General features: G+C 36.2%; 1 protein-coding gene across 1 annotated transcript in view; it reads right to left on the reverse strand.

The window, feature by feature from the left end:
- LOC145665965 (furin-like protease 1) overlaps positions 1–27,822 on the reverse strand; it is a 273,711-nt gene that overhangs the window by 71,482 nt on the left and 174,407 nt on the right. The window contains exons 5-6 of the mRNA XM_081733071.1: positions 11,127–11,292; positions 1,628–1,800 (exon numbers count right to left, since the gene is read on the reverse strand). Of these exons, the coding sequence (XP_081589197.1) occupies positions 1,628–1,800; positions 11,127–11,292 (339 nt within the window). The remainder of the gene's footprint in view (positions 1–1,627; positions 1,801–11,126; positions 11,293–27,822) is intronic.

Raw genomic sequence — 27,822 nt, forward strand, 5'->3', positions numbered from 1 at the left:
TTTGAAAATGAATAATGATGATGCTGAACATGAACTTTTTTTTGTTTATTACTAACGCAAGAACCGTATTAAATGTAAATAATGCAATTGTTTATATAAAATCCACATGTATTTATTCCATATCAAGCAAAATATACTTTAATAACTAAGCACCATAAACACAGTACATAAACTACACACAGTTGTTATAGTTTACTTAAGAATAGTGAAATATTTTAAACATTTACCGTCAACTTCCCATGGAGCATACTACCATTAACAGATCATAAACATATTTCGATTTGAGCATTATTATTTGGGAACCATGGGCAAACTTTAAAAAAAAGTTAAAAACAATTAGAACTTTTAATTCATCACGATTTTAATTTATAGCGTACAGTTAGCTGACGGCTTGGGGGGGGGGGGACATAATTTCATACCAAATGGCACATCTATGAATGGAAGTATACCACTATAATACATACATATATACACACAAGAAAAGAAACTTCAATCAACATGAGTCTGTTAGAGTTTCGTTTAGGACTGAAGACGTCTATTTTTTTTTTTTTTTTTTTTAACAAAAATAAATAAATAAACTTAGATTCAGATGAATTATATAGAGGTCACTGAAAAATTTTGCCTGTAGGAATCAAAAAGATCAGCAAGCTAAAAAGTATTGGAACAGCTAAAGGATGAAATAAAATAAGAAAGAATAATATATGAAGTTGTGAAAATAGAAAATCTACTTTTCTTTTCTGCTATCTATTTACAGTTATTAAAATATTAGTTTATCCTCCGGGTTTCCTCAAATAATATGACTGATACCAGTAGTTCGATAGATGAAAGATGATGTTAATTTGTAAAACTAATTGCTTCTCTCTTTGAGGATTACTACATGGTTTCCTCATAATATAAGATTGAACCTCTACGTATTAAACAAAAATACAGCTATCCTGAGAATATCCTACACAGTTTGATTCATAAGTACAATAGTTTCAAAGTTAATATCAAAACTAATATTTTAGATTTCAAACTAAAAAATAAACTTAGATTTACTCCATTAGTAACCACAAGCCGGATCAAACACAAGCAAAGCAACCCTCATTTAAAGAACAACACATCATTATAATGATCTGATGACGTACAGAACCATTCAGACATTTTGTAACGTATTTTCCTTTATGCATACTATAATTATATTCTTAATAATCTGTAAGATATATGTAAACATTGATTTAAAATGAGACCATTAACACGTCCTATGATGAAGCAATAGTTCTGTAATGTGAATAAACAAATTACTTTTATTAATTGACCCTAAAGCGAGTTGTTTCAAATAACCAAATGTCAATGTTACCTATAGAATTCAGGTTGTGAAAACTACATATAATTTTCTTTACGTTAAATTAGTATTGTTCGTGTAAAATTAATTCGTTCTTGTCAGTTTGTAGTTTTAGAGCGTACTTTATTGTGCACATTCGAAAATATAATCCACATCTGAACTAGAAAGTGAAGAAAAATCTTTTCAAACTAATACCACATCTGAACTTAAAAGTGGGGAAAAATCTTTTCAAACTAATATAAGTGGCTTAAACTATATCAATCAGATTTCCTTTACGAAAGAGTAGTATTAATACTTATGTACCTTGGTAACTCCTTCAATGAACGCTCTTGTCGCTAACTCTCCAGGCCCATCAACTGTCTTCCCATCATCATCAGGACCCCAAGAGGCGCTATAGATGTCAATGTATTGAGGATTTAAACTTAAGGAACGGGCCTCCACTGCGTCAGTAACGTCGCCGTCTAACATTCGGACACCTAGAATAATTAATTAAATATTATAATTGTTAGTAAACAGTTCGCACAACTCTCTCTACATTAAGAGATCCTACTGGAAGTTAATCTACATTAAAATTTCATGTTCTTAATAGAGGGCAAAGAAATTATGTTCTTGAAGAATTATTGCCTTGTAAGTAGATATAATATACGTCGTATATATAATTATTGTTGTAAGTTTATTAATAAGTTTCAACTTATGTATAAATTACCTTCGTCTGTGGACACCTACAGCTGAAAAATTGTGTGTAATATTGTCTATCAATTAAAACAATGCTTTAATGAAAAAGGATAATTTAAAATTACAAATATGCGAGAAGACTGCTTTCTTCAATAAAAATTACCTGGACTTCACACAAAAGATTACAGTCATGTAACTGAAATGATTATGTTGGATTGAAAAATAACATATCATAACTTCATACCGTACCATAGGGATACAAAATGAGGCTTGTACAGTAAAAACATGTTCTTTTCGTATCATAACCGTTTAACAGCAGTTCAGAATGATGAGGTTGTAAAATGGTTAGACCTAGCTTGTTAAAACGATCAATTACTCAATCGACTTACAAATATAAGGCAATATCGTATGGTATTACTTATTTAATTAGTTGCTCATAACCTTGCTAAAAATGCTCGAAACACTGAACATTTGAAGTCCTATCGTAAAATCATTGAATCCTTAGACATAACTGTATGTAGCCATCATAACTTTGATTCGCCGTAATCTTTATTATAAAATTGAAGGTGACTATGTTTATGACTCTTAATCTCTTCAACCACCCAACTGATCTCGATCAAATTTTCAACATAGATGAGGCTCAGACCTTGCATGTTTTTATTTATTTTTTTCTTTTTTATCATATCACTTTTACGGTGCAACTTAGGGAAGGGGGAGGGAAGATACTTAAAAAATGATCGAAAATGACCAATATTAGTATAGAATCCGTAGTTTTTGAAGTCGTCGAAATGAACAGTGACACTTCTGATACCGTTCAAATCCAAATTCAGCTACGCAGCATGAGGGAGAAGGAGAGGGAAGAAATATAAAAGTGATTGACTATCGGAACGTGTTACTGTTTTTTCTTAATTTAACCTAGCGAAGCGGGTAATTGATGTTAGTCTCAAATAAACATATTTTATCTTCTATAGTTCGGTTGTACTTGACATTAAATGTAAATCATTCGTTGTCAACCATACTTAACTCTTTTAAATACCCAACACAAGATATAATATAGTACTCATATTTTGTAGAATGAAGAAGGGAAATACTTCCATAATCATTTGATGGTATTCCGTAGTCGTCATTACCAAGAATAGTAAAATATGGAAATAAAGTTAAATTATCAAGGATAGGAAAATAAGGAAAGAAGGTTAAAGGAAGTAAGTAAAGTTGTAATAAAGATTGATTGAACACAAGTTTACTGTTTCTTCACACAATCCTAGTTTACCTTTTTAAACCTAATTTCTTTACTCTGTTATCCTTAATGATGGTATCCACGCAAGCCATCAAAACACTAAAAACATTTTATTCATTCATTAAACAAAACTGTATGTAGTACATTTCCTCTTGAGTGTGTGTTCCATTAGTATCTTCTCACAAAGAAATTTAATTGATTGTATATCAACTGTAGTTCTATCCACGTTATTTCTATAATTAACATTAAAACACACACACACACGCATTGATTTTCTCCGATAGAACAAACAGTTAAAAATTCAGATCGTAAGTAATTACAACAAACAACTGCGATGAAAAATAAAACATTATCTCTGTGATAATAATATTTGATGTCCTTTTGTTTCTGTATCAATACACAAGTACAAGCAAATAAAAACAGCAGCATCGATAACAGTTTGTTGACAAAAAATGTTGACTCTTCGCTAATAATATTCGTTATTGGCGCAGCTGTAAATGTTAACGACGTTCGTAATTAAGGAATTTTGAATATTAGTAAATGCAAACGACGTTCGTAATTAGCGCATTTGTAACAATTCTGTGCTTTCATTATAGTAGAGTTGGGCGAAAGCAATGCTATCTTTTTAAGTTTAACGACCCACGATTATACTCCGAGGCTAAGAAAGGTTGTGGTGGTAATAATGAACAAAATGGTGGAATGAAGAAAATGGGAGGAAACGGGAGAACCCTAGAAAACCCACGCAGACGATCTTTGTACACCACTTTGGATCTTAACGTTGAATGGTAATATTTATTAATTTTTTACTGAATACACGAAACCATCGTGTAATTATATATAACTATTACCCTACATTCTACCGAACAATGCACCGGATATGCACTAAAATATTTTAGCTGTCTATTATCTGTATACCTACTCCTCAACTGTCAGCTGTTTTGAGCGAGGTTCTTCAAGTATTAACAATGTCAAATGATCTTGATTATTACTGTATTGAATGAGTTTTTCTTTCTTTTTAATGCGATAGAACAGTATTATTTACAAGAACTTGAACATCCACTCTGATAGTATGGTAATACAGAGACTATCAACAAATAAATACCTACAAATCTGCGAATATAAGTTAGGACTCCAGCCTTTGATAAGAAAATAAGGTGAATCTATGCTTATAAACAAAATGGTGCATTATATATGGTATTGTAGCTAGTAAAATTTAAGTATCCAGTAAATACAGTTGTAGTTCATGAAGAACCATTCTTACTGTTTTTTTTTTAAAGTTTATTAATTATTCGTCCTTTATTGGATTTATTCATTTAAAAAATCAACATCAGAAGGACAGTATATATCGTATGCGATCACGAAACTCATCCGATATTTATTAAAATTGGGATGGTGATTGAACTTCCCTAGCTTAGTACACACACGAAATATTTTCGTACACAGGGTTCTATCTATTCCCTGAGTTATTGCCATCAAATTCACGGTTCGACTTAGTGAAAGATTATTATATATGGTATGCTATCGACGATTCTAATACGACGTGGACAGAATTTGCTGTGATGATTGACCTCCTGTATCTTAGTCCTGTTAGGGTTTTTGTAAATTAAAATTGGACATTGTCTAGAGCAGCGTTTCCCAACCGGTGTGCCGCGGCACACTGGTGTGCCGCGAATGGGCCGCTGGTGTGCCGCGAGAAAATCGAAACAAATTATTAATTCTATACGAACCAAATTGCAAGACAGGGGAAAATGTATATTTATATTTCACATTACTATGAACCTCTACTATAAATCTACAATTTTAAATTTCATACTGTGTTACTTTTCTGTACATTTTTAATGTTGAAAAACGTATTTATCATTGTCATGACCATTATTACTTCTTTATTGTTGCAGACTATTTCGTAACTTGAAATTTTAACATATCATTCAATAAATTCAACAAAGCAAGCATGTATACAAATTACCTACATTTGTGTTTTAAAAGTATAGGAGATTTGTTTATTTGTTCGTTATTTAGTGATCTTCCCTTTTAGTTAGTTAGATACAGTTTTCGAAAGAGAAAGTGGATTTTTTAAAACCCGAGTCCTATATTTCATTGCTATTGTTTTCTATTTTAAGATTAGAATGAAAAATAAGTATAATGATTTAGCACGGGGGAAAATCAGTGATCGAGCTTTCTTCTCTGTAAGAAGGAAATTAGTAATCACATTAAAATATCACGGTAATTTTATATTATATATATATATATATATATATATATATATATATATATATATATATATATATATATATATGGGTGTGCCGCGAGAATTCAAGTTACACCTGTAGTGTGCCGCAAGTTGAAAAAGGTTGGGAAACGCTGGTCTAGAGGTATCGGACAAGGTGTTACTTAGGAATAAGCGAACAAGGTGTTCAAAAGTTGTATTTACTAGACTCTTCTGAACTTTCTTAGGCTTGCTTTTCTAACATTGTAACTAGAGGAATCCAGGTATACACAGAAAGATTTGAACAAGTAGCTCTATCCTCGGCGTAATCAGACAACAGAAAAACTTTGACATTTTTAGCTCTCATGAGATTACCAGCTTACGAAGAACTGAGATTTGTGTGCGCCTAAAATGCCAGCACACAAATCTAATGATGAATTAAAAAACTTCATGCTGGAACATTATGGAATAAAGACACATGAGATAGTTGAACGGTTTAAGTTCCACAATGTCCAGCAACACGAATACTAAAATGTGGCTCAGTTCGTTATGGCCTTAAAGAATCAAGCAGCATACTGCAATTTTGGGACATGCTTAGAGTATTCATTAGAGATCAGTTTGTTTTTGGTATGAGAAACAATATGACTAGGAGACAAATGTTAGCGACAGCTGTACTAACATTTTAGCAGGGAGAGGACATTGCGACAGCAGTCGAAATTACTGAAGAGCAGATTACATTGTTCAGCGGTTCAGCAGATCAAAAGCAAGCCTCAGAAGGCCCAGAGGAGTGCTAGTATATACAACTTCTCAACACTTTGTTCGATTATGCCTAAGTAACATCTTGTCCGATACTTCTAGACAATGTTCAGTCTTAACTCATAAAACCTTAATAAGTACATACATTAAATATTATGACATAGATGTCATTGGTTCTCTTTGATACTGACCTCCAAATTTCAGTCTGGACTAATGACAATTAATTACGATCGATAAAATCCATTCGATTTTGACAATCTTGGTGTGCTAGCAACGATTGACAAGCTTTGTACACATTCGACCATAGTGTGAAATATTATCGTGTGTACATCTTTAGTTTCCAAGTTTAGCCATTGAAATTGGGTTTGAACTCAGTTAAATCATGAAATTTCACTAAAATGTTATTACTGGAACTCATCTGATCTTGTCTAAAATAGGAATTATGATAGGTGTAGTAAGCTCGTCACATTCTATGAAATATTACGTGTGCGGGCTTTTGGTTCCTGTGTTATTGGTAATCGAAGTTGGAGTTTGAACTAACTTGAGTTCAAACCTCAAGTTTGATAGTCAATAACTCACGAATCAAATGCCTGCACACCACGGTATTTCACGCGCTTATTAAGCTTGTTAAGTTCTACCAACATCTCAAACTTGGTCACGTGAAGACCTTTAGTTCCCGAGGTATTGGGCACCAGATTTCGGTCTTGAACTTTATAAAGCTGTTACAGGAAGTAACTACAATGTATATTTATAATCAAGATTTCCTAAAAGGTCAATAAAGGACGATTTTCTTTTTCGCTATAGGGAATTGTACTAGTTCCTCAGAACGTACTGAAATATATTTGACAAAAGGTTTTTACTAAACTACTAACCTACTTATTCAAATATATTTTTTTTCATGTGGTTCGGATACCACGTTAATCAGTAGGTCCACGTCTCATATAGCCTCGCTGCTGAACGGGACGCTAAACTAAAATCAACTCAACTCAAATATTTTTTTTCATAAAATGCTTCCACAAGAGTTTATACAACAATTGCTGAATTATTCATAACGTTAATAAAATTACAATATGAAATTTGAAGTGACGTCATCTGATTATGAAAAATAGTAACTTACTGTGGTTGGTTGGACAAAAATCACATCCAATCAAAATGTTGTAAAAACAAAAAAACAATAGATAATGAAGTAGTCAGTGCAATCACCTGATTTCAATCTCATGCACAGTGTTATATGGGGAATTTTGAAATCTAGATCAATACTGTGAAAAGTCCAGAATTTGGATCCCTTTTGGGAGTGAGATTTGCATCTCTTGATTAACTCATATGCTGCAGAAAATTCAAAGAAACATAGTGGAAGTATTTCGGAAAGTATGTTGCGATTGGTGGAAGATGAGCATATTTTGCATTAAGGTAATGAACTGTTTACCAGTTTTTCCATTATGTCCAAACTTCATAGCGGTCTGTCACATTTCCAAATTATTCAGCTTAGTGAAGTTGAAATTCTACGAATTCTATATACGAAATTTCAGTATTTTTTTTTTTTTACTGATAAATGATTGTAACAAAGAATTTTTATGGACAGATCACACACAAAAAAGTTCTACGATACTGTTAGCGCTTAAAAAAATCCAAAGATGAGCCATAAATCTAATTGAGCTGAGCAAAAGATATGGGTGAAGGAAACCCTCATGCATAGTTTTCGACAAAACTGACAAAAATTGTTAATACAATAATCACGTCACTTAAGGTGAAACTTATACTGAAAGATATTTTCACCAAGCTTTTCATTATGGCTCTAGCAAGACCAACACACGGTATGGTTAATAACGTAGAGCCCAAAATTGTGATTAAATTCTTGTTTAAATGTATTGTTCAACGACGAGACACAGAATCGATAAATGTCATTAAACTGAACAAAATTAGATGTTTGACGATAAATCGTCATGCGTAGTTTTTGAGAAAATAGAGAAAAAATATTTTTATAGCGCTAAAAACATATCGTTCGTTGTCAATGATAACTGATAGTCTTTATTCTTCTTTTTTATATTGTTTTTTTATCTTATGCATTGCATATATTTAAAAAAGTACACTGTTAAGTAGCAGATTACATTAAATGTTCTTTGTCTTCTCGTAAGGGTCACACAATACTCTTTGACAGTGACGCCCGTACCCTTTGTAAGAATTCTAGAAATGTATACCACATGTCATAAGCATTGGATAGTTTAAAACTAATATTTCCCGTGTAAACATTTTAAATTTCATTATTCACGTTAGCACTGATAAACGTGAAATTAATAAAGACAAGAACACCCGCTATACAATATTAGCGTCTATTCACTAACCATTAATACTTCCTAGCTACATAGAAAATAACTTGTTTGTCTAGTATCAAATCGCTGGAGAAAGAAAAAAAACTGACTGAGAAGAAGACATCAATGCACATAACATCGTTTCCTGTTTATATTCGTTCTCATGTTTACTCAAGATTGTTCCTTCAAATGAAGTGATAAACAAGTTAGCTCGCAGACCTGATAGAAACAGTTCACGGTTCGAGTATCTTATCCTTAAATGAAGAAAAATACATTACTTTTTAATATTGTATTATATTCTTCTCCTTTTCTTCTTACATTATTATTCATATAGTATTTGCACAGGAAGGGACAACATTCTAATATTATATATATATATATATATATATATATATATATACATATATATATATATATATATATATATATATATATATATATATATATAACGTAATATGTTCCTAATCACTGTGTAAAAATATTAGTTTTCCACACTTAACCTAATTTTTAGTACAGTGGAATTAACATTTCGCTTAAAAGAATCAGTAAATATATTTAGAGTTTCATATATTCACTAAAATAATAACATTAATAACAATTACGACTTTTTCCTGGTGGTATACAACGGTACTAGTTTTTTTTTTTTCTGAAGAACCAATTTCTCCAGTCATGTTTTGTATTTACAAAAGCGATTATTTCAATTTAATCGATTTGAAGACTGAAACGAGAGTACAATAAAAAGGTAATACGATCAACAGATAGCAGCGTATGTTAATTTCTTGCACGTCTTTAATTTTGATTCTGCTCATTGTAGTTAATAGAACGCGCAGAATAACGTATTGATGGTGAATCAGCATCCTTAGAAAAACAGCACTAGTAATGATGATGATAAACTGTAGTTTTCTTAGCCAATGAAGGACTCTGGCGACCAGATATTTACCTGACTTCTAAAATAGGTTCCTGTTTCACAATCCATTGCCTCTTAATTCCAGCAATTACACAATTGCATCATGTTACTCAGTTAGAGCAAAGAATACTGTGCCTATAGTATGGTGGTGACGAATACATGACTTAACAAGAGAAAAACTAAGCTGTAACGTGGAAAAATCCAAGACATAAAACTACACTACCAAATCGATTATATCGTATTCTTCTCAAGCAAAGTTCCGATAGAAAGAAAGTACCCTTTCGACAATTCTTCAAACGGTATGAAAATCGGAAACAGAACACTGAATCTGATATTGACCCTTACTTAACACTAACTTACAAGGGAAGACACTAAAGATCCATGGACAAGACATATATCTCTTCTAGAGAAATATAACAATTCTCGAGAAATATAACAATGTACGACTGCTTTCATTTGAAGAGTTGAATAATTGTAATTAATGATGAGGTGAATGTATGCTAACTTTTGGACTTATACTTCGTATTTTGCAAATGTCAGTATACGATACGTTATTAAAATGTTCGATTAAGTATATTATTCCTTACAGATCTGCTAAAATGTTTGCTTAACACTGCAACGATAAAGAATTTGTTTGCTTGCTTACATGCAGAGACAGATGCCATTAAGTTGCATATACACTCATGTCCAAAAGTATTATCGCATGTCTATAAATATGATGTTGTAAGAATATAATTTGATAACGAATTTGTCCGGTATTACTTATGATGTTAGTATGTGTATAATCGGCAAAGACATGTAGGTGGCAAATTTCATGTCAATAGAGCCGTAAATAAGAACAATAAAATGAAAATAAAATTTTCTTGTCCACTTAGCAACATTTTGTTTTCTTACGCATTCTATTTTTCGTATTTATAATTCTTTTCCTATGAAATTTACCACAAATATACATGTCTCGATTATACACATGGTATCAGTATTAAAAGTATCCTGCAAAACCATTATCAAATTATATTCTTACTAGAAGGCAGTTATAAATATGCGACAATCATTTTGGACATGACTGTACCTAGAGCAGTGGCTCTCAACCGGCTTATCGCGAGATTCGGCATGTATACCGCGAAACTTCCGAGGCAATTTGATAATGAAGGTTTAAAAAAAGTAAAAATAATATAACTCAATATAAAATTTGAAAAAAAAAAAAGGAACATGAAAAATATTCCAGAGATCTAAAAACATTTTCCAGATCTTCAAGAATGGACATTACAAACTAATGAGAAATGTGAGTTTTTTTTTTTTTTTTTTTTTAACACAATAGTTCAATTCGTGATGAAATTGATCTGCACGTGAGGCAATCTTTCACAGTGTTGCTAGCTCATATGTTAGTGTGCCGCGGGAACATTCAACAAAGAAGTTTGTGCCTTAACCAAAAAAGTCTAGAACCACTGATATAGAGAAACAATGATTTTCGAACAATTGTAACAAGACACTGCATGAATACTTGATCCAGAAATATATGCTGATCGCCCACACTATATTTGGACGAGCTTGCGCTTGCAAATTTGTTTAAATTAGTACCATAAGAATAAGCTTTACAGGAAGACTGACTTCCTTTAATTTTCGAGTGGTTGAAAATTTCGGTATTACGTACACTTTAAACAAAATACTGAAATTCAGCCCTAACTAAACGTAATTTTATTATTCTTGCTTACCACCAACACCAGCTCCATATGCCACTCCCACAGCACAGATGGAATTATTCGCTGAAGCAGCAACCTCTCCGGCACAACGCGTACCATGCCTGTTCGAATCTATTAGATCATATCTTGGCATCGGATCTTCATCATGGTTATTCACATCGTAACTTGCTTGAGGATCCTGCAAACAAAATAAATGTTATATTAAAGTTAAAAATGAGGGATGGAGATTAATACAATTGCTTTTAATTTACAGATATTTTTACTTCTCTGGATTAATACCTTAATTAACTTAGTAATACGTAAAACGTGAATGTTTAAGTTGGTAATAACTTTGTGTACGGTTATTACAAATGATTCATCAGGTTTTAAAGTCTTATAACTTCAAATATTTAATGCTCACCTATTTGTACTAATAACCAATCGAAAGAGCATACTTTAAAGTTTTGTTTATGTCATTGCAGGTTCCGTTGTGACTCACTAGGTGGCAGGGTGATAACAGTTTGCAACATGGCGAATAATCAACAGAAAACATTGTGTGTGATGGAATACGTGAAGAAACAATCCGTCACCACCGTGCAGCGTGCGTTCCGAAGACAGTACAACATACAACCATCAACCTACCAAAGCATTTTGCGATGATATAGACGGTTTAAGGACACAGGCTACCTCTGTAAAGGAAAAAGCTCCGGGCGACCACCTCTGTCAGAGGAAACAGTGAAGATTTCGAACGTGTATGGACTGAGCTTGACTGCCGCATAGATGTGTGTCGTGTAACACGAGGAGCGCACATAGAACATTTGTAATGTGTAAGAAACTTGAAAATGTGCTTTTTCAAATGATGTATCAAACAAATGATAGTATATATATAAAATACTACACAGGATAAAAAATGACTTTTTTGTGTAAAGTGAACACACAAAATTAGGTGAGCAATTCAGATTTCACCTAGAAGCAACGTAGAGAAAGGCAGTTACTGGCTTTTCGAACTTCACAACACTTCTAGAATCTCAACCTCAGGTTTCCATCGATCCCTCAATCCTAGGGATGCGCACGAGACGAGTCGAGACAGAATTTTCCTGACAAATTTCGAGTCGAGACACAGCTCTTGCAATAAAAAAGAATACAGTTTTCGAGTCGAGACATCACTTTTACAGCACATTTTCGAGACGAGAAAGCCTCAAATCTTGTCTCGTGCGCATCCCTACTCAATCCCAGTACCATTGTGAGGAGTCGCAGGAAAGGAAAAAACCAAGGACAAGATGTATCCAAGGAATTCATATGAACTAGGACCAAATCGAGAATCCTTCGCACAGAGTTAAGTAATAAAAGTGCTCAATATCAAATTCACGCAGTTATCGGCCTTTCCAACTTTGCAGCATTTCACTATCCTCAATTCCCTATTTTCACTGAACCCTAAACCCCAGTCTTATTCTAAGGAATACAGTAAAGAAGTCGGAGAAAACGAATGTCCACAACAAATTCATACAAACTGGCATCAAATCGAGGATATTTCACACTAAGATTAAGCCTACTACCTACCACTGTATTGTCTCAGTCATCGAGTCCCTTGGGCACATACAAGGACATACCATTAATGTTAACTATTTGAATATACACAGAGGAAAATAATGATTAGGCGCGCATTGATAAAAACTCACGTTAACGTAAGTCTCTTGTTCAGAAGCTCTGTACTCAAATAGAATTACAGAAATTATTGGTGTTTATTACGGTATTCGTCTTTATAGAGATTTTTTGTGTTAAGCACACGTACGAAATTGTTCTACCTTCGTTAAAATCTCGGTTCATCCGAAGCTACACTATCATCATCATCATTAGCTTTTCCCACTCCCCCAGGATTGCTGCTTTCGATTAATATTTTTCATTTCTCACTATTGTAGCCAAGTTCCTCTCGCCGGCATCTCCTTTCACCAAGCAGCTACTGTTGTTTTCATATTCTTTTCCCTCTAACTTCTGTTTTTATGAGCCTTTTCTATATATTTCTCTCCCTTTCTCATTACATGACCTGACTATCTCTCGCCTACTGTATCTTCGTTTCCAGATTCGTCATTCCTGTTGCGATCCGTTATATAAGCATTCTGGTATCTGCATCTTCCACCAGACTAATCTTCTTTTTCTATTTCTCAATTTGACATGTAGATATCAATAATTTCCATAGTATGGATATATTTGGTCTAGGAATTAATTCGTGCGGTTGGACAAGAGATGGCGCAACGAACGGAGCGTCCCACAGTTCCGTGTATCCACACATGTGTTGCAAACCCCTGTCATCGCGTATCGTTCGTAGTATAGGGCAGTGGATTAAAGCGTCAACAACACCAGTTTGTAGTTAAGTGAACATGGCGCAATTTGTGCCTGATAAAGTGTTTTTGCGGGGTGTCCTGCTGCATTACTTTAACATGCAGAAAAGTGCGACTGAAAGTCATGGTATTTTGGTGGAAGTGTATGGTGACCATGCTCTAGCTGAGCGAACGTGTCAGAAGTGGTTTGCACGGTTTAGAAGTGGTGATTTCGGCTTGGCAGACCAAGAGCGAGCTGGACAGCCAAAAAAATTTCAAGGCGAAGAATTGACAGCATTGCTCGAGCAGGATTCGTGTCAAACGCAGGAACAACTTGCAGCAGCATTAGGCGTTGATCAAACAACAGTCTCCAAACACTTGAAAGCCATGGGAATGATTCAAAAGATGTCACATTGGGTTCCACATGAATTGAAAGACAGAGACGTTGAAAGACGAAAAACCATTTGCGGATTGCTGCTTCAATGACAGAGCAGAAAGGGGTTACTGCATCGAATTATTACGGGTGATGAGAAGTGGATCCATTACGAGAACCCTAAACGAAAAAAGGCCTGGGTGAAACCAGGTGAACCAGGTCCATCACAACCAAAACGAGATATTCACTGTGCAAAGGTTATGCTGTGCATATGGTGGGATATGAAAGGTGTGGTGTACTATGAGCTGCTGCAACCGGGTGAAACTATGAATGGAGAACGTTATCGACGACAATTAATGCGTTTGAAGCAAGCTCTGGCCAGAACACGACCAGAATGGGAGAACAGACATGATAAACTTATTGTTCAACATGATAACGCTCGCCCACATGTCGCAAAACCGGTCAAAACCTATTTAGAAAATGTCGGATGGGAAGTTTTACCCCACCCGCCGTATTCACCAGACGTTGCTCCTTCGGACTACTACTTGTTCGATTGCATGAACAACGATTTGATTGGACAGCGGTTTACTTCTTCAGAAGATATCGAAACATGGGTCTCTGACTGGATCGCTTCCAAGGATGAGGACTTCTTTCGCCACGGAATCCGTACATTGCCTGACAGATGGGCGAAAGTGGTGGCTAGCGATGGACAATATTTTTCTTAAGGTATTTATGTATTTTGTGTTTGTACTACAGCTTCAATGTGTGCGTACCAACCGCACGAATTAATTCCTAGACCAAATATTATCCATAGTTTGAGCATTACAAATGTGTAACAGTGCAGTGTTATAATTTTCGTAAATAAAAAGTTAAAAAGAAAATGACAGTTTTACTGCTGGTCACTTGCATTTTGAAATATTCATTAACATCTAAGATTTCTAGTTACTAATGCATGAGCATTCATTAGAAAGCTAATGAATACATATTACACATTATCTTGTGACACTAGCAGTTTCATGAACGTCCAGCCACTATTATACAAATGTTAATTTAACACAGATACTGTTAGGGAGTAGTTGTAGCCATTAGTTTAAATTTTCGTCGCACAGCGCATGGCGCTGACTGCACAGTACTATACTGCAGGATTTGTTTGTTACAGTGCTAGTTACCGTTGTGTTGTCAGAAAATAAAACTTTCAACACCTAACTAGAGTAAAACACACATCTATAACAATAGTGGCTACTTTCGTACATTAGTAATGCAATATTAACAAATCGCAAGCCAACTTGGATGAGCTTGAGGTGAACCTAAATAAATGACAGTGGTTCCAATTGTAACTTCCATTCTTCTCCAAAGAGGGTAACACAATGGAATGAAGACAATTTTGGTTAGTTCATTTCACAGCGGGAATTCTTCACAACCACCACCAACGCTATTTCAACCCTGTACTAAAGTTTTCAAGGAAAAAGAAACGAGAGAGTAAGCTACGAAGAGAGAGAAGAATGACCACGTTTTGGGGGGAGTAACATGCACATTCCATTTGGAAAGATCTCTTTTGCGCTTCCGCCAGCCACTTTGCCATCAGCAGCAGTTTTAAAAAAGTGATCCTCCCCGGAATAAGAGTAACACTAGCGAAATTTTAATTAGCAATTAGTCAAATGAAATGTAACGGTGCGAAAAGTTTTCCATTCTATTGCTGCAGCCACCCACATAAAGATGAAATTTTCGTCTAATTGACTTTTTTTCCCCCTTTTCTAAGTGAATAATGCTAGAATGGAGCTCACCTGTCGCTTGTGCATACAGCATTAATTGTTGTTAATGTATCTTTTTTAAGGTGTACAAAAAAGAACATTTGGTTTAATGGTAATTTCAAGTAAAACATTAACAACGATAACGAAGATTTCAATATTCGGTCTCGAAATATTGTCAAAGGGCACGATCAGGCCTGTAATCAGACTTGAAGAGTTGCTATCTGTCCTTTAGCCTACTAACGGTTCACAAACTGATTGGATATACGAGTATTATATCAATATTCTTTATAGGATACAACATAATTTTTATTCGATAGAAAAGAAAGTTATGCGGTAGACACATATGGATTTTTTTTTTTTTTTTTTTGTAAAACGACACATGTCAAGTTTTGTCAGACACAAAATTTACGACAATATCGTGTGTCGTGTTTGCTACGCGTAGATACACATTTTGTGAGATATCTGCACCTCTCCAAGCTGTTACCTACACTTGGTATAAGTATATAGACGTTTTTGGAGAAACTATGCTGTGTGTAGTATAGTTTTTCTCATTTTTCTCAATTTTTTTCTGACGTGTCGTTTTACAAATATATATATATTGAATAATACTGATTTACGTGAGAAAAGTAACGTAACAGCAACGAAACAGAATTTTCGATTATTTCGCTTATTTTATATTCGAAAATTTAAAACAATTCTAGTTAGTATATGTAACTTTAAAAAAAAGGGGGCACGGTAGCTCAGTGGTGGAGCGATTATCTCTGGTGCATGGGATACCTAGTTCGATCTCCGATCAAGTAAGTTTGTGGCAGACAACATGGTGTCCGTGGGTTTTCTCGGAATACTCCTGCATATTTTCATTCTACCAATTCTTCCATCATTCACTTGCCTTATCGTCTCTCAGCCTAAAGGGCATAATGATAATTGAGAGATTTCATTAAAAAAAGATGCAAGTTAAAACATCTAGAGCTCGTACACCAATGTATCTGACTCATGTCAGATTGATTAAGTAGCCTAGTATGAAGAAAACGTGATATTCTTATTTACTGAAATTACAACATACATATCTGTAAATTCTTTATCAGTAAAAGAAAATAATGTAATCTATCACCTAACTCTTTATCAGTAAAAGAAAATAATGTAATCTATCACCTAATTCTTTATAAGAAAATAATGTAATCTATCACCTAATTCTTTATAAGAAAATAATGTAATCTACCACCTAACTCTTTATCAGTAAAAGAAAATAATGTAATCTATCACCTAACTCTTTATCAGTAAAAGAAAATAATGTAATCTATCACCTAACTCTTTATCAGTAAAAGAAAATAATGTAATCTACCTATCTATAAATGAAAGTGATTATATATTTGTGACTTAGAAACTCTTGAATTATGACTGGTCTCGATCAAACTTTCAACATAGATGAGGTTCTGGCCTGGAATGAGTTTTATCATTTCACTTTGAAGGTCAACTTAGGGGAGGGGGAGATATTTGCAAATGATCGAAAATGGCCGATATTAGCGTCATATCTACAGTTTTCGGTGTCGCTGAGTTGAACAGTGACACTTCCGATTCCGTTTAAATACAAATTCAGCCCCGCAACTTGAGGGAGAGGGATATAATATATTATAAATGATGGAAAATGACCGACATTAGTGTCGAATCCATAGTTTTTGGGGGCGCTGAGGCGAACAGTGACACTTTCGATGCATCTGATTTCAGCACTATTTTTACGGGTGCTTAATTTGAAAAGTATTTTCAAAGAAAGCTGTGTCGTCGAAGTGAGATTCTTGGGATGTTTCTCAAGGGTAGAACGAGTCCTGGGACCGGACGACACCCGTCTGATTTTAAAAGAAATAAAAATAAGAATTTTAGCTTTTTTTGGAGAAAGAGAGAGTGAGGGTAGGAGAGAGGTGAGGAAGAGAAAGGAAGAAAACTGACGTCACAGTACCTGTAGCTTCATCTTCTCTGCTGGGCTTCCTCCTGTTGTTCGCTTGGTGTTCAATATGTCGGGTACCGAATTATAAACTGTTCGGTTTGTTTTCCAAATTACTCCCGAAGTGCTCGATTGACTGCCGTGCACTCCCCGGACCGACTCCGTTGACTGTCTTTTGATAACTTCGCGACTATAGTCCTCGATGACCGACTCCAAAGTCTCCAAGCGACTCCAAAGGTTCCGTGAGACTTCGAAGGCTCCGTGTGACTCCCTGTTTCCGGGATGGAGGGAGTATTTAAAGACAAAGATCTTCTGGTAATCCTGCTGACTCCAGACACGTGTAGATGAGATGTTTTCGTCCCAACAGATACTGTGACGTCAGAGATGGACAGATAGTTAGGAAAGGAGCTCTCTCAGCTTTATTACATAAAATACACATTGACATAATACATTATATAACATAAACAAACACTTCCACGATTTAGCCACGAAAACACAAAATTACGGAAGAGAAACGTAGACTAAATTCTCAGACATACATGAATTCCATAAACTAAGATATCCGAATAACTAGCGTTCTTCGACACATAAGAGATGGCTTTATGAAATTAGGAAAAACAGAAAAAAAAAAAAGAATAATCTCACAACACCGAAGATAAGTCTGAAGATGTCTTAAAGAATAAATGATTTTGTGGGATATCAACGAAAGTCAATAAATATTAGTCTCTTCACACTCCCACCGCTAAACTTAGACATGCGGTTTTAAAGAAAACACGCATCGTCGTCACCACTATTTTGAAAATAGACTGTATATATTGTTTTGATTAACGTCAGTATACGATAAATAAAATACATGAAGTACACTGTAGCAACAAACAAAAACAAGGAAAAAAAAATTACTGAATATCAGTTTTTCAGTATCTCATTAAAAAAAAAGGAAAATAAATCTCACACAAAAGAAATCGACGATAATCAATAAATCGTTAATCAAACACTGCACATAAACACATAAAGCACTGAATAACATTCTATGTTTCGAATGTAGCTAATGACACTTGATGTCAACAAAACATATGGAAAAGCACGTGTAATTGTTTAGTGAACTTGAAAAACACTTTGGTCAGCAGAATTGAGCATCTTCACTGGGTCAGTGTTCCGAAGATAACGCAATTCTTGGAATGTACGTGGCCTCGTTGTTTGAGAAGAATCACTGGCAAGGTGGCCACAAGTTGGCAGCACAAATCAAACTTCTTGACATCCGTTGTCTGAGAGGGAGGGGGGAAATGACGCTAGCAGCCATCTTGAAGAATCGTCCATCTTCTTTAGAGTGGAGGAATAATGATATGTTTCGTTTACTTTTGCTTTGGTGTTTGTGAGTTGGAGAAAAATAAAATAAAAATAAAATAAGGAGTATCAGCATGGTTGTGGAGCTGACGTATTGGCTGATAAATCAGGTGAGAAAACTGAAGATTATAGTTAAAACTGGTGGGCGGGTCTGACGCTAAGTGTTGTCATATTGAGAAGTTCTCGGTTCGGGTCCATCCAAATTGCAGTATGGAGAAGAATTGGTGTCCTCTTCTTCTCTTCATAAAGTTGTGGAATCTTCTTGGCTTCAAACAAGCTGCGTACTGTGAGGGTTGAAGGGGTATAATTGTTAAGAATAAGGAGGTTATGGATGTGAGTAGGACCATGAGGGGGGTGGAAATTTGAAATGTTAAGATTTAAAATTAGGGTTCATTTGGTACAGGGTGATTGAAATATAACGAGGAAGAGTTATCAAAATATACAGCAGAAGTGTGGTGGGTAAAAAGAGAGAAAAACATGAAAATATAATGGTGGGAAAAAATTAAAAGAAAAATTTCTAAGATGGCGGCTGAGCGTTGATGCCAGTAAACGCAAGGTATTATGGGCTTAAAGATGGCGACGACCATGAAAGTGCAAGGGTAAATACAAGAACCGGTAAACTAATGTAGGTAGGATCTAGGAAGGGGGAAGGGAGAAGAAAAAGAAGAGAAAAACTCGAGCAGATATAAATACACATAAGTAAAACGATAAACGTAGTGCCCAAACTCTTGAATCATACAACTATTTATGATAATGACAAAACTCTAATTTCGGGGGGGGGTCATTATTTCCAACATAAACCTAACCCATTTCCTGATTAGGTTGGGAACTTAAGGTAACTAGAGGTTGGATTGGGTTTTATCGCCCAATACTCGATTGTGTTAGTAAAATTATGTTGGAAATAAAAGTTGGGGGGAGGGGGCAAAAGGTCTCTAAATTCATAAAAATAGGTATGTGCGGTAATGATTCTCAATTTTATATGGTCGTGCGTATATACTTTCTAATATCTTCTTCTAGATGCTGTTTCACAATTTGCGTGAATTGCTCTACATCTCAGTTTCCGTATCCACTTTTAAGAATACACTATATAGTTGGAAATGTACGAAGATTTTACGTTAGGATTCGTTAATTCCAAGACGGTAGAAGGCGGCACTATGATCTCTGTACCAAAACTTCCGTCACTAACTATCAATTCTTCCGGAGGAGGAGGTAAACTTAAATCTGACACTGAATGTGCATCCTCATTGCTGTTCGAAGTGGTGAACTTTTCTGGGGTCACTTCAGGTTCTTGATCTCTTTCTTCAGACCTCTCGTTACGTTTATTTTCAAAACTCTTCGTCTGCAGTGGCGTATCATCACCAATTTTTTTCATTAAACTTTTCATTACTCTATAGAGCAAAATTAGACTTACAATTGCAATAACGGTTTGCACAATGTCTAAAAAGTAACTCAATTCTTGCAAAGAGAATTCCGTAGACGCACTACATTTTCTACAAAACCATATAAAATTGAAAATCCCATGTTCCCTTAGCAAATAAATAAGTAGAAGAGTGATGATAATATTCCAAATAATAATAATTCCTGGTATAAAATATTCATGCTTATAGATAGGCATCTTAATGGGCGTCTGGTCAATTATCGTAAATGCTGATATATTCATATGTCGGATTGAAGAACTCCAAACATCGTTAAGTAAAGATGAAACATTAAAAAATTCATTCCCTTTATACGTAGATCGTAATAGCATCAGATCATTAGAGACTAGTTGGCTCGGAAAAAGATGTAAAAATACAGGTTCTGTAAGATCATTGTCGAGACACGGAAAATCCGATCTGACGAAAAGATTTCTCTCCACAATTAATTTAGTATTGCATGGTATTCGAATGTTAAGGGCTCCGTATAATCTGGCTTCTTCTGGAACTCGAATAGTTGACACATTTTCTCTAGTCTTCAAAGTTAGAAATTCTGGCGGGTGTGTTAAAACAAACTCATGCGATCCAATGTCTATAATCTGTGCCTCTTTCGAATCATAGCACGTATGGTCACAATTGTGTAGTATTTCCCTGACTGTACTGGCAACAAAAGCTGCGTGAGCACAATTTATCAAACGAGATCGTGTCACAGTGTGTGTAGGTATCTTACATAACTTTGATTGGCTATAATGACAAGCAAGTAGGCTTGTTCCTGTTATTGGTATAAGATCTTTTTTATCTTGAACTACCATAACTAAAGGTTGGATATCAACGGTACAAGTTTGGTTGTATACAGCAAACGGAAGTGGCTGCACATCATATAACTCAAACGAAGGCTGTATTTCAACGATCGGAATTTTCATCTGTAGGTAAATGTATGTGTCGGTGATTGAACAAGTCAAAACATTAATTGAATAATACATCTCCAATAACGACTTATCTATGGCTAACTTATATCCATTTTTCAAAATGATATTCTCAAATTCAGATAAATGTGCGTGCAACACTTTATAAGGGATTATATTAGGGTTCAGCCTAGCAATTGTACACATCTGGATTGTCAGATCATATTTAAAAATTTGTAGAAACTGTACAAACTGCGTTGAAATCGAATAAAACTCTTGAATGAACGAAATGACCTCTTTATGTACTCGATTTGCAAGCTTATTAAGATGATCTCCCAGATCATGTTCTTGATCCAATATTTTTGCCGAAAAGTTTCTAATTTTATGAAAATTATCCTGTATCTGATCTTGAAAACTTAAAAATTCTGAAGTTGTGTTCTGAATATATAAATTGTTTTTCAACAATTGTTTTTGTAAACCCAGTACTGTCTGTTCCAAATGAAATTCCTTCTTGTTTATCGAATCAATAGATGAACTGTCAGCTACGTCACAACACCAATTCAATGCTTTCCCAATGAACCCTAGCAGTGCACGCGGAGATCTGGTTGATAATCGATGAAATCGTGGATTTGGAGGCTTTAAAAAATAATCGTTAATATGGACTTGTAGATTATGTAGGTCTTTCGCAGCTTCGCAGACATCTGGAGCTAGAGTGTCATTTTCGTTACAAAGCAGAGATTCAAAAAGAGAAGAAACCTTAACATCATGCGGAAAGGAAAATGTCAAATTAAAAGATATCGGTAAAGAGTGTTGGTACAAAATAACATTAGGGAGTTTACGGAAAAATAAACCAGATGTTATTTGGAACTCGGTGTTATTAGACGTCACATGTGGGAAAGAGAAAGATAGGATAATGCAGCTTAAAAGAAAATAGGTTATCTGAAACACAAATTAAATATAATGAGAAATTTAGAATTTTCACATGTTCTATTGATTATTATCTCTGCTAGCCTAAGTATATATGTTATTGTCAAATTGCGTTACTTATTTCAATGTTTCTTTTTTTCTAGGTAAGTGGAGAATCTGAAATTTCTAAAATAAAGTCGTCCCAAAAAATGATAATAGGAGACGGATATGATGACAAGAGCAAAAGAAAACTGCATAGCACTGATGATGAATAACTATATCCTTTCCATATTCTAAATATATTGCTAGCGTTAAGATAGCATTAAGTCAATTAACCAGTAACATACTAATACTTTTTTCTTTCAGCTATTTTATATAGGAAAATAGAGGTGCATAAGTTGTTCATAAATTTTTTGATTATCTTTGTCATACTGCACGAACACTATTCTTTCGATAGAGTCAAGATGTTCTTCCAGGAAAAGACGTACTGTTTGTAAAGCAACGCGACAAGCATCTGCTTTAGGAAAACCAAAAACTCCTGTAGAGATGTTGGGGAACGCAATCGATGTTATATCGTTGTCTACTGCTAATTGCAACGTTTTTTCGTAACACATTTTTAACTTCTTAGGATTTCGATCATCAGGTGCGCTAACATGAATCACAAAATCCACGGGTAGATTGTAACCCTGTGTAATGCATACGTTACCCTGGGGAAGGTGGGATATTTTACGACACTCCTCTTGCATTTCTTCTCCTGCAAGACTTTGAATTGCTTTGTCCACGCCTCCTCGTGGCTCTAGAAAGGAATTGGACGAGTTTACTATACAATCACCAGCTAACGTCGTGATTGAACCGTAATAAAGCGCAACTTTCTTATTAATGTCGTGGTTGACGGCAAACTTAGGTCTCTCCAAACCTTCCACTGAACTTGTTTTCGGACCCACCTGATCCCAAGATGGTAGATCGGACATGAAAACAACTTTCCTTATAAACAACGATTCTAATTGCGTTTCGTTATCCGGATCTTGGAATTCCATCAAGAAGGAATTTACCTTATCCACTTCCTGGAGATTTTTATACGGTACTCCCTCTCCTACTACATCAATTTCAGATGTTTCTAATTTACGCAGATTTTTAGGCAGTCCTTCTGGAGGAGGATAATACTTTTTTAACCTGTCGATCGCTATAGAATCAATCTTTATTTGCCCTCGGGGAGTTCGGTATTTTACATAGTAACTATTGTCATGCTTACGGGATACTATTTGTCCTGGTCCAAAATATTTTCCAGAGAATGCACTACAGTCACCTTTCCGTTTCGTCGCATCGTAGATCCACACAAGTTGACCCTTGTTAAATGTCTGCTGCTCCCTCTTCTTATTATGTGACTTTACAGAAGTCAGATGTCTATTGTACAAGTTTTCCTGGGCCTTGTCCCTTATGTACTGAAGTTGCTTAATTCTGTCTTGATTCTCAGAAAACTGACATTGCGTGGCTAATATAGCAGAGTGTAATAGCCGTGGGGAATATCCATGAAGGGCTTCGAAAGGACTAAAACCCATACTCAAGTTACAAGTCACGTTGTACGAGAACGTAACCTGTGGAAGTAATTCTATCCAATTCGACTGATCATATTTGTCCAAAGCTAACTTCAATTGCTGTTCTATATGCCGGATTACGACTTCAACTGTTCCGATACCGTAATGCCCTTGTACATCTGCAAAGTGTATCTGTGTTCCTAGGATGTGACAAAGCTCTTTAAACACAGCACTAGTGAAAGCTGCTCCGCGGTCACATGCGATCTCTGTTACTAGTCCATATTTCAGAATAACGTTCTCGTATAGAAAAGAACTAACGGAAGCCGCTGAAGCATCTGGTAAAGATCCAGTGATACAGAATCGTGTCCCTTCATCCACGACAACGATGAGAAACTTGTGTCGTAAGATATTATTACAGGGGTACACCCCTCCTAAATCAACATAAACTCTATAGAAGGGTGGAACACAAGGGTGTGTCTGCAGACTTCCGTAAGGTTTGCCACTACGCTTTTTCAATACTTGACAGCTAATGCATTGTTTGCATTTTTCATAAACGAATTTCTTCATGTTTACAAAATAAACAGATTTCACTAGGAGGTTATACGTCTTACTGAAACCAGCGTGATTGGCACCTAATTTCTCTGAATGGGCCTTCTCGAATACTACATCCCTTAACTTGGTGGGCACTGCTAATAGAAAAACTTTTCCCAATGGCGTCTTGTTAACTTTATACAGGATGTTCTTACGCAGGGCAAAATGCGATGCTCTCCTCTCATACTCCGGGTCTTTGTCGGGACTATCCTCCAAATACGCGATGATTTTACTCAGAAATCCGTCATTCCTCTGCTCCTTCTTAAGGTCAATGCTATCCAAGTCCTCGATCATGAAGATCCTTGGGTCTGAGGCACTCGCTTCTTCGTCCTCCTCGTCTCTTCGATGTTTTACAAAGCGGCTGATGGCGTCTGCTTCTAAATTCTCGGAACCAGCAACATGAGAAATCGTAAAATCATGAGAATCAATCTCTGACAACCAACGAGCGAGTTTCCCTGTCAAGTTCTTACTATGGCGAAGAAATGTGATAGCCTTCGAATCAGTGTGAAGATGAAAATGACGTCCGAGGATAAAGTAACGAAAGGAGCGTAAAGCGTAGAGAAGGGCTAAAAGTTCCAAATGGTAGACGGACAAATTCTTCTCCGATGGAGCAACTGCTCTGCTCGCATACGCAATTGGTACCAATTCAGCATCCGGCTCATCTGTAGCTGGTTGTTTGGCTACACAGGCCAAACCTTTCTTGCAAGCATCTGTAAAAATGTGCAGCTCTCTTTCAGGCTTGTAGGCCATTAAAGTTGGACTCTCCAAAATCGCATTTTTTAATGCTTCGAAGGATTGCTGCTGTTCGGAACCCCAAGTAAATTCCTCGTCACGCCTCATCAATTTCTGTAAAGGGTGCGCTATCTGGGCAAAGTCCTTGACATACCGTCTCAGGAAAGAACAAACACCGAGAAAACTCTTCAAGTTCTTCTTTGTCCTTGGGCGTTGGTAGTCCTTGATCGTGTCCAGCATCCGGTCAGAGATCTGTAAACCATATTTCGAAAGTTTATGGCCTAAAACCACCATAGAGTGATGTGCTATTTTCGTCTTCTCGGGTGACAATTTTAACCCACGTTCTCGAAGTTTTTGGAAGAGGATGGTGCACCAGTGTATCATCTCGTCCACAGTAGAGGCCACTACATAAAAATCGTCAATGTAATACAGTATATTCGAACTCGGGACGCCTGCGAGAGTCAATTTCACTAATCTATTCAAAGCAGCTGCCGAGGACACATGGCCCATAGGCAGAACTTGGTAAACATAACTCGAAGCACCTGGTACGGAGAATCCTGTACACTCCTGACTCTCTTTTGTGATTGGAATTTGGAAGAATCCCTGTTTCATGTCACTAGAAGTGTAAAGAAGACGTCCCGCCATGCGAGCAAGCAAGTCATCAATCGATGGCGTCGCAAAGTTCGAGGGGAGAGATTGCCCATTGAGATGGCGCAAATCTGAAACAAATCTGAACTGTCCATTGCGTTTTTTCACTAAGAGAATAGGGTGGTTCCATGGAGACGTCTGCTCGCGAATCGTTCCTTGTCTTAGCATAGTATCCAGCTGTTGTTTGAGGACTTCACGTAGGTGGTAAGCTACTAAATAAGGTGTTTTGTTTACTGGCGTGGGGTTGGAAAGTCGTATCTCATGCTCAAAATCACGGGCGAGTCCCACATCGTCTTCCGACCAACTCCAAACATCGGCAAACTGATAAATTAGGTCGTAAAAACGCTCCCGTTCTTTTGGAGACAAATCTGGGTTGACATCTACTCTCTGCGGGTCACACATCTTTCTAGACTGTTCCAACTTCTCTGGAGACGGTAAAGATTCTTCTGACGCTGTCAATGTCCTTTTTTCTCGATCATCGGGTACTTCCTCGAACTCCTCTGCATCGCCTATCTTCGTTCCTTGGCGCAACTTCACGGTGTTGACGGTGGGATTCGTTACAAACACCACTGGGAACTCACAATCTACTATTACCCTCGGGATAAAAATTCCCAACATTTCCTCTATACGCTGAGATGGTAACAGTAACGCCTTTTTCCCCGTAATGTCCCAACAGGAACGTAACTTCACTAAAGTGTGCGAACGAGGTGGTAAAACAGTATTCTCTAAGACTCTAAAAATAGCTCTAGATTCCCGAGCGATTCTCGCTGTTAATACTTCAGATAAGTTGACCTCTAAATTCCTAGGTGGTAACTTCCTGGACGGAGGACGTCCAAAACGATACAAAGTCAAATTTTGCTTATCATAACTTAAGATGGCTTTATGTTTTTCTAAGAAGTCCGCACCAACCAAAGGACCATAATCAAAATTCGGGATTATCCTAAAAACGTGAGTAAAACACCTGTTGCCAAGGAAAAATTTCAACAAGGCAATTTCGGATACTTGAATGCTTTTTCCCGTAACTCCCTTCAATCTGGTGTTAAGACGAAAACGTCTTGCGTTCTTCGGAACGAGATTCTCCCCGAGACAGCTTATTTGGCTACCAGAATCTATCATGATCTTAACTTGCTGACCATCTAAAAGGGCCGAAACATGTGGTAAGTCGTTAGAAGATACAATGGGGACTATAACGCACCTCCGAGCAGATTCGTCCCTGTCATCTACTCTGTTTTTGAGTTTAAAGACGCCCTACAGTACCGTGCAATATGGTTAGGCATGTTACATTTATAACAGACAATAGGACCCTTACTAGGATTCGAACTCTGGGTCTGTGAAGAAGATTGCGTGGAAGAACCTGAATTGTTTTTATTATTGTTGTTATTATTGTTTCTACGGTTTTGACGATTATCACTTCTCTCGTTATTACCCTGACCTACATTCCTTTGCTGACTTTTCTTATTTTGTGCATAATCGCTACCTTGATTGTCATCATTTGAGGTTAACGCGGATATCTGAAGAGTCATTTTAGCTAATTGCTGTTGCAAGTCATTCATTTGATCACTAATTGCCTTAGTCTGTTCTTTCTGAGCTGTAGCTGACTGAACAAAGTTCTCTTGCCTGTACAGCGGACTTTGAACTGCTGACTCCGCACTTCTACACAACTGACTATCAACTTGGCTTGGCGGAAGCACTGACGAATGCAAGACCGCAGAATTCTTTTTAAAGAATTTTTCCAACTCTTTTCTCTTGAGTAATAGCCGAGTCTTTTCTTCCACTACTAAATCACCCAATAACGCAGCTACGGTATTATATTCTTTACGAATGACGACCTTGAAAAAGTCGGGCAATAACCCTTCGATGATCAGTTGTATTTGTTTTCTCTCAGGCGCGTTAGGATCTGCTCTCAGAATGAGATCCTGTTTTGCATATACATAATCAACGACTGACTCATCATCGCCCTGTTCCCGTCCTCGCATTTGGGCCTCTGTCAACTGAGGAACCAAATTATCCCTAAACGCTGTTATTAACGCCTGCTTAAATTGCTCATAAGACAGCTGAGCAAAATCCGGCTTTCTCTCTATAGATGTAAACCATGATTCAGCTGGACCCCTAAGCAAATTCCCAAGTACAAGCTTCCGTCTCATCCCATCCCAACCGTTGATGTCAGCAATAGATTCATATTTACGCACAAAACGTTCCACGTCTTCCCCTAACCTAGCGTAGAAAGGCTCTGGTCTTACTATGGTATTAAAAATAGGCAACGGTTGGTTATCGC

Source organism: Thermobia domestica, chromosome 12 (assembly GCF_964235325.1).
Source record: "Thermobia domestica chromosome 12, izTheDome1.hap1.1, whole genome shotgun sequence".
NCBI lineage: Eukaryota > Metazoa > Arthropoda > Insecta > Zygentoma > Lepismatidae > Thermobia > Thermobia domestica.